Source organism: Enhydra lutris, unplaced genomic scaffold (assembly GCF_002288905.1).
Source record: "Enhydra lutris kenyoni isolate GAN:26980312 unplaced genomic scaffold, ASM228890v2 scaffoldscaffold12, whole genome shotgun sequence".
Lineage (NCBI taxonomy): Eukaryota > Metazoa > Chordata > Mammalia > Carnivora > Mustelidae > Enhydra > Enhydra lutris.
The window spans coordinates 22759882-22772428 of NW_019154096.1; the positions used below are offsets into that span (position 1 = coordinate 22759882).

Consider the following 12547-nt stretch of genomic DNA (forward strand, 5'->3'; position numbering starts at 1 on the left):
ACCTTACAGGTTTAATAATTTAAATATTGAAAACACCTCTACAGACACAGAGTCTCTGTGCAGTGCTCAACTTTGGTACCCGAGCTGACCTCCTAAGGGCCTGGTGACTCCTACTGTCTGACCGCCATTTCAGCCACTCCAATTTCTAGGCTTTCAGACACTGGCAAGGGTTTCTCATGGGTGTATCAGGTGTGAATTTATTTTACAGGCCATCCCAGGGACTAATGAAGAAAAACACAAAGTCTCCCCAACCGGTGAATGATGATTACGTTCGTGAAACTAAGAATGCGGTCATTCAAGACTTGGGGAAAAAAATGAATTTCAGTGATGCCAGATCAAACCAGCAGGTAAGATTGTTGCACACAATGGTTTTTTGGAATTTCATGATAAGAAATACCATTTCACTTAACTTAGTCCTTGGATGGTCAGGTCACCAGACCTCAGTGAACCTGACCCTGCACTCGTAGAAGTTAGAACATAGATTAACAGAGGGTCATATGGGAAACTCATCCACATGGATCTACAGTTCTTGATTACCTTGGTAGTTAATCAGTTTAACTATTTATATGTGTTTACACAGAATAGAATATGTTAAAGAAAGAGAAGGACTAGCTAGTTTGCTGGACATTCCAGCAATCCTCAACTCAGTATAGGCAAATACCATCACATCTTTGAAATATTGCAATATATGAGAAGATCTAGACTTTAAGGAACACTGGGATGCCACGGTGTCCTTTATCTGTCTCCTACAGTCTATTGTGCTAGAGGTCGGTTCACCAGTTCCTCTCACTCTTTACAATAGCTTGAATCATGTGAAATAGCCATCAATAGGCAATATCCTGTGGTTCAACCCATACAATTCCTTGCTTTCTAGTAAGTTCTCACACTGAAGGAGAAAAAGGAAAGCCATAGGTGAGCATCAAATAAAAGAAAAATAGACTGAGTATTTTGTTATTTGGGCCATTTATTTTTGCATTTCATAATGTGGTTATTTTTTAAATGTAAGTTTACATTTTAATAACCTAACTTTTGGTTAATTTCCCAAGGTGGGAACTGATAAAAATCTATTTTGAAACATAACATAAGATATCAGGCAAAACTGTATGCCAAATATTGTGGAAATTGTGGCGTAAGTGATCCCTGGAAACAAGGCTCCAGATTTCCCTGACCATATGCTGTTTTCCTTTGTTTCTATCTTTTACCTCCAGTGGAGCCATGGATATACAGTATTTTACAATTGCGTGATATGTTGGGCAATTTTTACTAAATAGGTTCTTTTGAAAATGTGCTGCTTGAACTGAAGAAGAACACTTAGGCTTGTTATAATTGAGTACACTTTTCATGTATTATTTCACCAAATTAGGTATGTTTCTGGGAGATAAATGCCAAGGCAACTATTTTTCTCCCTTCCTTCTTCTAGATCGAGAAACAGGGGGCACAGTTGTCAAACTGTCAGTGGTAGAACTAGAACTAGAGCCCTAGTCCCCAGGACACTTCACATGTTCCCTAAAACGGTGCAGCCTTTTTCAGTTTTATGACAATTACCTTTAAGCTGCCATAAATGTTGCTCTGTCTGATACAGATTTGCTTTCCTATAATATTGTCATCACATTTGTGGTTGTTAATCCTTCTAAATATCACTGAAATCAGAGCTGTAATCAGCCGATGTCTTTTGCAACTCAGAGAGGGAGCAATTGGGAACCCTGTAAAAATAATACCAGGTTAGCACACAAGCCGTGTGAGGTTACTTTCATAGTTACTCTGTAGGTAGATCCATGCTAATCCCCTGCCCAGTTCATGGCAAAGTAGGGTTTGTCTCCTGAAATACTGAAATGTGAGTATATGTGAACATGAACTTCTATGAATTGAGTGTCCTATACCTGATAGAGCTCGTTATTAACTCCAGGGCCAATAGCGGGGACTAGGAGTAGTTTCAAAAACATCCCAATCCTCTCCATTTGAATATCTGTGACATGCATCAGTGTTCCCCTGAGAATCATTATTCTGGGAATCGCTATGGTAGTTTACTTACAGAATTGATTCTAGACTAAGTTCTATGCCATGGGTAAGAAAACCAAGCTGCATAAATAAATTGCATAAATGCAATTCAGGAAACTAAGGATCTAAGATGGAAAATTTGCATTAGGTTGGTAGATGCTGATACTGATTCAGTTTTAAGGAATAAAATGATGACCACATTATAATACTGCCTCATCATTGTTGCCTTAGGAGATGATAGTGAAGATGTTGTAAAGAACTGTCTAAAATGTGTTGTGGCCTAAAGAAGAAAATTTGCTTGGGAAAGTGGAAAAGCAATCATAAAGAAACACTTGCCTGTTGATAGTCATCTATATCTGCAGACTGGGGACACACGAATCAAAATGATCAGTTTTCTTATTCCTATATTAGGATGCCCATATGAAGGGGAAGCAAATTATTTCTTCTGACAATATGCATTTGTTTTTGTTTTATTTTGTTTTGAAAACTTCTAAGTCCAAAAGCTGGATTCTTTGGCCCTATTTTATTCCTAGCCAACAAAGAATAGCAACCTCTTAGAACATGTGTGTGGTCTAGCCCTATCCAATTATGCTGAGCATGAAAATAAATCAGAGGTCCTTGAACAATGAATATTGACTATAGATAGTTTCCTCCCCAGAATGCAAACTCCTAAGTTAATGTTTTAGAAAATGGGTTTTCTTTGACATATCTACCACTTTGCATTTCCCTATTGTAGTATTTCAGCATTTACCTTCTAACTCATTTTATAAAACATTTCTAAGTAGCAATTAACATTTGCTTATTGATTCTTAGAACATTGTGTGACACAAAGGTATCATCTTTTCAGATGTTCATATTTATTAAAATGGTTAGCTTTAAAACTGACAGTGAAGTTTCTTTGAGTTAGGGACAAGCTAAGAGAGGTGCCCAGCCTCTAGATTTTAGGCTGTATCATTTCTTATTTTGAAGGGTATCATTCACCACCAGTGGAATTTTGGTGGATCAAAAAACATAAATGTTTAAGGACAGTAATGTGAATCTGAAAGGTCAAAGGAACCCAGGATCACAAAATATAATAATGAACTTTTCATGATGAATGATTGTTTTTAAGTAATTTTTTTATTAACATATAATGTATTAATAGCCCCAGGGGTACAGGTCTGTGAATCGCCAGGTTTACACACTTCACAGCACTCACCATAGCACATACCCTCCCCAATGTCCATAACCCCACCACCCTCTCCCTCCCCCCGGCAACCCTCAGTTTGTTTTGTGAGATTAAGAGTCTCTTATAGTTTGTCTCCCTCCCGATCCCATCTTGTTTCACTTATTCATTTCCTACCTCCCAAACCCCCCACATTGCATCTCCACTTCCTCATATCAGGGAGATCATATGATAGTTGCATGACCAATGATTTTAATTCACACATGAGTTAACATGATTTTCTGCACCCACTAAATATTTGGTACTGTTAATTTCTACACGTGTGCGTGCATACCCACACACACACACTGTCTTATTTCAGCTTTCCTCCTTGACCTCATTTCTCTGGAAACCTTCCCATCTCTTTATTCCTGCTCCTTCCCCCAACATACTTTTTCAAATTAATTCTTCTTTAAAACTGTCTGTGGTTCCCAGATACTGTCATGTATGACAAAAGAAAAAAATATGCACCTAATTATTGCTATGCTTTTTGTTCCTCTAATCTTCTCGAAGCTGTTGAGTTTTTTTCTTCTATCTAAAGCATACCTCTTTCATCCCTTACTATGAACTTTTATGAAAATCCTATTTTGTGAGTCTTGCCATCCATTCCTTTTCTAATAAGAACTCCACACAGCCAATGACCTTATTTTGCTTATCTTGAGCATAGTAGAACCTTGGGATAGTGAAGTGTCCCTATGTCATCTGCCGTGGACCCAACCAGGATGCACCAATCACAATCTCCCTGAGACCTCGGATTGGTGGATGTCTTAATCATCGCTGCACCCCTGTTGTGTCTGGCACAGCATGGGTACTCAGTAAATATTTGCTGAATTAGCACACGGCTATGGGATTTATATTAGTTTCAGATAAGATAGTGAAACTTTTGCCCAAATAGAAAATTTTGGATTTGTGGCCTATCTATGGAAAATACCTCACTTGACTATATAGATTCTGATTATGCCTAATTGTGGATACTACCATATGACAATAATCCATTTCGATCAATAGATTTAAAAGATGAAAACACTGAAATTAAGCAAAACTCTGGTGCTAACCGAATGTCAGCTTCACACAGAAAAACATTCTCTCCTTTGAGCACAAACATTACTTATAAGCAGCTAATACAGAAACTGCTGCTTTTACTCACAACGGGTTGAGGCAAGGGGAAATGGAGAATGCAACATAAATCCAGTCCTGGAAATTCAAAGCCTATGTCTACCAACAGTGGATCAGTAGTTCAAACTTTGTGCAGAACAGTACAGAAAGCACCTAAATTTAGGTTAAACACACCGCTTTTTTTTTGCAATTTTCTTTACAAAATCTGAGTCCCATCAGTCATAACTTGGAATGACAATCTTGATTTATGTGTATTCGGGGTAGTTATCCATGGGATAACCAACTCTTAGTTGCAAAGACATCAATTCCTGCTTTGGGGATGGTATACATCTTTGGTAACAGCGCAGAAGTAAAGATTCAGTGCTTTAGCAACAAACCACATACCCCTGGCTCACAACTTTATGGTTTCCTCATTCCTGTTTCCAATTTCCCAGATATTTTATGAAATCTTTCATGGAAATTCCTTGATCTACAGTATTCTTATCTTGTTGCTTATTTGCAGTTTATACATTGTATACCTAGTACCTTAAACAAATATGTCTTAAAAGAAAATTTTTTCTCCCGATATCCCTTTGAATTTATTCCATGGGACTATTTCTTTTCCTGTTCCTGGCAATCTCAAATATAAGACAATCTCAAAATAGTTTTGGTCACATTTAGTTCATTTAAGGTTTTATGGTAACTTTGTTGCAAAATATAGTTTTGATCCAGTAGTACAAAATTTCCAGTCCTTGTAGTAACCAACACTCCAACCCTTATTCAAAAATAAGATCCCAGGGGTGCCTGGGTGGCTCAGTGGGTTAAAGCCTCTGCCTTCAGCTCAGGTCATGATCTCAGGGTCCTGGGATCAAGCCCTGCATTGGGCTCTTTGCTGGGCGGGGAGCCTGCTTCCCCACTCTCTCTGCCTGCTGCTCTGTGATCTCTCTCACTCTGTCAAACACATAAATAAAACCTTTTAAAAAAAAAAATATCCCACACACAAACACCCCTATCCATACCCTACACCACAGGGACTGTTACAAGTGGTGAACCTAAAGCCAGGGAGGGAAGTATGGCCAGCTGCTCTCTTTTTTGCTCCCTCTTCCCCCACTTTACTAACTGCTGTTTCTCACTCCCTTTCCCAGCCATGGAGAGACGAAAGCTGACTCCACAATGGCTTTGTCTTGTATGGGGCCTAAGTGTGCATGACGGGACCCATCACAGGTCCTCTGCCCTGACACAATGCAGAAGTGAATGCTAGTCAAAGTAGTCTTTAGCTTTCCCACTGACAAGAAGCTGCCTCACTCCTCACTCTAGCTTTTTTAGGCAGGAATCAGAACCTAACCCACTGTAGAAAATGAAACAAGCTCTCCTATTGGGTCCATTTATTTTTTTTTAATTTTTATTTTATTAACATAATGTATTATTTGCTTCAGGGGTACAGGTGAATCATCAGTCTTACACAATTCACAGCATTCACCATAGAACATACTCTCCCCAGTGTCCATAACCCAGCCACCCTATCCCTCTCCTGCCACACCCAGTAACCCTTAGTTTGTTTCTGGAGATTAAGAATCTCTTATGGTCTGTCTCCCTCCTGATCCCACCTTGTTTCATTTTTTTCCTCCCTATCCCCCATGACCACCAGCCCTGCCTCTCAAATCCCTCATATCAAAGAGATCATATGATAATTGTCTTTCTCTGATTGATTTATTTAGCTCAGCATAATAGTCTCTAGTTCCATCCACATCGTTGCAAATGGTAAGATTTCATTTTTGATGGCTGCATAATATTCCATTTTACAGATATACCATATCTTCTTTATCCATTCATCTGTTGATGGACATCTAGGTTCTTTCCATAGTTTGACTATTGTGGACATTGCTGCTATAAACATTCGGGTGCACATGGCCTTTTGGATCCCTACATTTGTATCTTTAGGGTAAATACACAGTAGTGCGATTGCTGGGTCTTAGGGTAACTCTATTTTCAACTTTTTGAGGAACCTCCATACTGTTTTCCAAAGTGGCTGAACCATCTTGCATTCCTGCCAACAGTGTAGGAGGGTCCCCTTTCCTCTCAGGGCCACCTATGCTGCATCCCAAAGATTTTAAAAAGTTATGTTTTCATTTTCATTTGTTTCCATGAAATTTTTCAATTCTTCTTTAATTTCCTGGTTGACCCATTCATTCCTTAGTAGGATGTTCTTTAGCCTCCATGTATTTCAGTTCTTTCCAACCTTCCTCTTGTGGTTGAGTTCTAGTTTCAAAGCATTGTGGTTTGAAAATATGCGGGGAATGATCCCAATCTTTTGGTACTGGTTGAGACCTGATCTGTGACCCAGGATGTGTCTGTTCTGGAGAATGTTCCATGTACACTAGAGAAGAATGTGTTCTTTGGGATGGAATGTTGCTTTGGGATGGAATGTTCTGAATATATCTGAGTGATATATTCAGTCACTGGTCCAGTGTGTAATTTAAAGCCTTTATTTCCTTATTGATCTTTTGCTTAGATGATCTGTCCGTTTCAGTGGGGGGGGGGTGTTAAAGTCCCCTACAATTATTGTATTATTATTGATGTGTTTCTTTGATTTTGTTATTAGTTGGTTTATATAATTGGCTGCTCTCATGTTAGAGGCATAGATATTTAAAATTCTTAGATCTTCTTGTTGGACTGACCCTTTCAGTATGATATAGTGTCCTTTTTCTTTTCTTATTATAGTCTTTGGCTTTAAATCTAATTTGTCTGGTATAAGGATTGCCACCTCAGCTTTCTTTTGATGTCCATTAGCATGGTAAATGGTTTTCCTCTCCCTGACTTTAAATCTGGAGGTGTCTTTGGGTCTAAAATGAGTTTCTTACACATATATATATATATATTAGACTGGTGACTAGAACATAGCCACACACTTGATTTAGGGTGTATTTTGATCTGTTAGAAGAAACTGCCTTTCAAAAATTTAAAGAAAGAAAAATGTATATATATATACAAAAATAAGGGTAAACATGATGAAGGAATGGAATATGACTGTAAAAATGAAAATTAAAAAATATTCCAAAAAAGGAATTGATAAGAAGTTGGTTGAAAAAGAAAAGAGGAAAGAATGTGATCAGGCTGGAAACTAGAACAAAGCCATGTGCTAGATTTAGGGTAAATTTTGATCTGTTAGAAGAAAGTGTATCCCAAAATTTTAAAGAAAGAAAAACCTATATGTATACAAAAAATAAGGTTAAATACAATAAAGGGATGGAATATGACTATAACAATGAAAATTTTAAAAGATTTTTTAAAAAGGTATTGACAAGATAAGATAGTTAAAAATGGTAAAATAGGAAAGAGGAAAAATTAAAAGAAAATAGAATAAAAAATAAAATTTTAAAAATTTAACTTTGAAAAACTAAAGAATCATAGGAAAAGAGCCATGAATTCTATGTGTTGCATTCCCCTAGCTCTGGAGTTTTACAGTTCTCATTGATTAGTGAACTTGGTCTTGGCTGGATGTTCTTGCTAATCTTCTGGGGGAGGGGTCTGTTGCAGTGATTATCAAATGTCTTTGCCTGAGGTGGAATTGCACTGCCCTTTCCAGGGGCCAGGCTAAGTAATCTGCTCAGTTTTGCTGTTGGTAGCTTTTTTTCCCTGAACACTTTCTGTAGAGCTTTGGAGGACAAGAATGAACATCGTGGCCTCCCAATCTCCAGCCCCTTAGGAGCTGAGAGCTCAGGGCCCCACTCCTCAGTGCATCCTCAGAGAAAAGCAGTCAATCACTCCCATCTCCCTGGTCTCCGGCCCCACTCCATGCTCACCCAGCCTGTGACCAAGCATTTCTATCTCTGGCACACGGCCCCATTTCGAGTCTCCAAACCCAGCAGATTCCTGCAGCGTGCTCCTGTGCTGCTCCTCCCAGAGGGAGAAGAAGGGGGTCTCCTGGGATCTGTCACTTGTGGGGTCCCTGTTTGAAGAGCAGTGGCCCAACTGTGCCTGAGATCATGGTTTAAGGTAACCCCAAGCTAAAAGCCCACTCCTCAGCTCCACCTCCACAGCTAGCTTCCCCACTCTGATGCCTGGCAGCTCTGCCACACTCAAACACCCCTGGTCTTTTTGTGACACCGCAGATCCTAAGACCACACTGTCCCTGCAAGGGCTCCACCCTTAGCCTCTGGAGCAATGTCCCTCAGTGGAACAGACTTCTAAATTTCCAATTTTGTCCTCTGCTGCTCTATCACTTGCCACAAGCCAATCCCCCTCCCCACTGTCTATATACAGGAAGTATATCGCCTCAGATTCAGTTCTCCACACATCCTACCTTCCAGAAAGTGGTCACTTTTCTGTTCCTAGAATTGCTGCTCTTCTTCTCTTTGATGTCTGTTGAGTTTATAGGTGTTCAGAGTGGTTTGATAACTATCTAGCTGAACTCCTGGGACCCGAGGGTATTTAGGTCTCCTACTCCTCCACCATCTTGCTTGTAGCTCCTAATGGGCCCATTTAATCTCCCTCACTGAGCTTGAAGTGAAGGCAGGTACTCTTGGGGTAGAGGGGGAGGTAGGAGATGCAGAGATACAATAGCTCTCTCCAAAGTCCTCTCACTGGATCGTTTCCCCTCTGACTCCTTTGTTTCTCTGGTGGAGGTGGGGGGTTTAAATGGTCTACACTGTCCGTAAGCAACTGCTTTGAAATTGCTGAAGACTAGTTTGTCTGTCAGCTCACTTGTTTTCTGATACCTAGCCCATCTTGGGCTTCAATAAAAACTTCCAATTAAGAGGCACCTGGGTGGCTCAGTTGGTTGGGCATCTGCTTTCGTCTCAGGTCATGATCCCAGGGTCCTGGGATCGAGCCCCAAATAGGGCTCCTTGCTTGGTGGGAAGCCTGCTTCTCCCTCTCCTTCTCCCTCTGTCTGCCACTCTGCCTACTTCGTTCTCTCTCTCTCTCTTTGTGTCAAATAAATAAATAAAATCTTTAAATTTAAAAAAAAAGCTTCCAATTAAGATCTGGTTGCAACTGTATCCTCAGTACATAGTTATCAGTAGTATTTTTAAAATAACTCATTGAATGTTCTGTTTCTAATATCTCCCAATTCGTCATACTGATAAAATAATAAATATATAACCAATATGCATACATTTATAGTGAAACGAATTGTGCATATTTTCATCATATTGCTTCTGTAGTTCCTTGGATCAAATCAATTCAAACATTTATAAATTCTGTAAAATCAGACCCCAAGTTGGTAAAATCAAGTTTGGAATACACGGAGACAAAGTGATATTAATATTCTCAGGCAGGCACTTACAGCCTCGTATATATCACCCACTGTGTTCCTGGAGGTTAGGAGTAATCATAACTTAGAACTATGTACAAAACACTTCTTTGGGAAAATTACTTGATACTTTCAAAATAGAATTTCAGGAATTTATCTCTCCCTATAATAACTCTGACAATGTATTTAACCAGGAAGTTACCAGCCCTTATAGGTCAGGCAATAGGAGAAACATGAGGAAAGATTCTTTAATTTAGAGCAAGGACTCTGTTAGAACAATGGCTAGAGTTGGTATGGAATGACTAGGAGTTTGGGGCCTTAAATGAAATAAGATGAGAAGCTGTGAAAGGCTAAGACCTCCTGCCACCCTCACAAAAACTGCTGTTTCCTGAACCCTAGGATGTGTGTATGAGGTTTGAAAACTATGTGAATTATTCTGTTTGGATGTAATTTTTAAAATAATAAGACTTCTATTTAATACCTACCTCATATGGTAGGGGAATAAAATGACTCATTGGTTTTACTCCTAAATATCCCAGAAAATAAACAAATGTATTAAAAAGAAAAATAATATATATTCAGAATCATAAACGCAATTCAAGAATGAAGAAATATATATTCTTCATGTGATTTTTAAACTGGAAGACTAAGAGATATTTCAAACTTGGCAGAACATTTATTGTATTTATGGAAAATATAGTCATTGTGAAGTGTTAGATTGAATCTATGAAATTCTACAGTTTTGACCTACAAAAATGTCAGTTTCATATTATTCAACCTAATAGATAGAAAGTTGGAAGCTTTAATGATTAACTTTTTAAAAACTCTTATAATGTAGAAAATAGTCTTAATACTTTTAAACTAGGTTTCAAATTAATAGACGTGAACAATTTTTTGCTTTAACTGGTTTGAATTATCTGATTAAAAATTAATAAGCTAACTGGAGATTAATCATTTTCTCTACCATGAAAGAGCTGTGGATTTATTTTGCTTACCCAGTATGAGATGTGGCCAAGAGAGGAGGATTTAAAATTGGTTTCAAGAAATTGAAACCAAGGAACCTCTGATTTCCGTATTTCTGTGTTTCATAAGCTCCAATTCCACACAAATTTAGGTGATAATATGTATAAGACAATAACTAAAGGACAAGAGTAATGTGACTTGATAACTTGAGAATACAGCTTATGAGCCTTAAACTCAATCACTCTGCCTAAGACTGGGGGCAGATGTATATCAGTCATGTGCTTCCAAATTTTATTTCAGGAACATCCTAATGCCATCTCCATGGAGCTCACCTAAATTATGAAGTTGTGGTTAACTAGAGTCACAAGCTTACAGAAGGTCTTACCCTCAGCCCAAAGCCAGGGCTCTGGAGTCCTCAGAGATGCAGTTGGAACAAGGGATTGCCCCCATGTCATCCCTGCCTTTGCTCATTATTCAGATACTCATTGAGCACCTGCCATGAAACAGACACTATTCCAGATGCTGTTGATACAGTGAGAAGCAAGATAAATAAAATCTCTGCTCTTGTAGAGCTAACATTCTAATCCTTAGAGAGATATTCAATCACTCAATCAATAAACAAACAAGAAATATACTGGATAGCAACCAGTACTATGCAGAGTATTAGAATGGGGAGTTCATTTACATGAAGTGGACTGGGAAAGGCTGCTTTGGGAGGTGACATATAATCTTGATAGAATTCAGCAGGGAGAGGGAGTGACTGGAATTCAGAATAAGTCCTAGATTTAGGGTTTAACTTGGTAATTCCAAGTGTGGTCTGAAGACGTGTGGCAGTCTGCAGGCTATCACGTCTCTACCTTGGCATAAGCACAGAAACTGAGAGTAACCATTAAGAAATTTTTATAGCAATTTGACAGAAAAATTTTATGCCTATGAATATAATAATTTTGCATGCCTCCTAAATTTCATTTGCTACTCATTCATTTTTATTTCACTTTATAAAATCATGCATTGGACATTTTTTAAAACCTGGTTTTCAAAAGGAATATTATGCAGCCATCAAAAACCCAAAATCTTGCCATTTGCAACGACATGGATGGAATTAGAGGGTATTATGCTAAGCAAAGTAAGTCAATCAGAGAAAGACAATTATAATATGATTCCACTGATACAAGGAATTTGAGAAACAAGACAGAAGATCACAGGGAAAGGGAGGGAAAAAATGAAATAAGACAAAACCAGGGAGGGAGACAAACCATAAGAGACTCTTAATCTCAGGAAACAAGCTGAGGGTTGCTGGAATGGAGAGGGTGGGAAAGATGGGTGGCTGAGTGATGGACATTGGGAAGGGTTTGTGCTATGGTGAGTGCTAGGAATTGTGTAAGACTGATGAATCACAGACCTGTACCCCTGAAACAAATAATACATTATATGTTAATTTTTTAAAATCTGGTTTTCACCGAAGATAGTGCAAGAAACACTGGCTTAACTATTTAACCAGTAGATGAGTCATGGCACCATTTTCTGAGATGGGCAAGAGTAGGGTAGGAGCATCTCTGGGAGACAGAAATCAAGTATGTGTTGTTTGGATCATGCTAAGTTTGAGATGCCCCTTGAGTGCCCAAGCCATGATATAGAATCAATCGCTGGGTATATGACTCTTATGATGTACAATAGATCATCGGGTATATGAATTTTGTGGAAAGATCAGGCCAGAAGATATGGATTTGGACTCATCAGCATACAGAAGTGAGATAGGATGAGACCACCTACCTAGGTCTAGGAGCTAGCAAAGGAGACTGATAAGGAGCAACTAAAGAAAAAGAAGGAAAACCAATAATGTGTCATGAAAGCAAACAGAAGAAAATATTTCAAAAAGAAGAAAGTAGTCATCCTTGTCTAATGTTCCTGAGAGATCAGGCAAGGTAAGAACAGATAAGTGACAATTGGATTTGGTGAATTTGGAGACCTTGACAATAATAATCTCAGTGGAACAGTGAGAACGCAAGTTTAATTGGAGTGCATTAGTGAAA

General features: G+C 38.6%; 1 protein-coding gene across 1 annotated transcript in view; it reads left to right on the plus strand.

Moving 5' to 3' along the window:
* The window catches only part of LOC111145080 (myopalladin), a 97511-nt gene that overhangs the window by 68467 nt on the left and 16497 nt on the right, over positions 1-12547 (plus strand). Inside the window, exon 12 of the mRNA XM_022499705.1 lies at positions 209-347. Coding sequence (XP_022355413.1) covers positions 209-347 — 139 coding nt within the window. The remainder of the gene's footprint in view (positions 1-208; positions 348-12547) is intronic.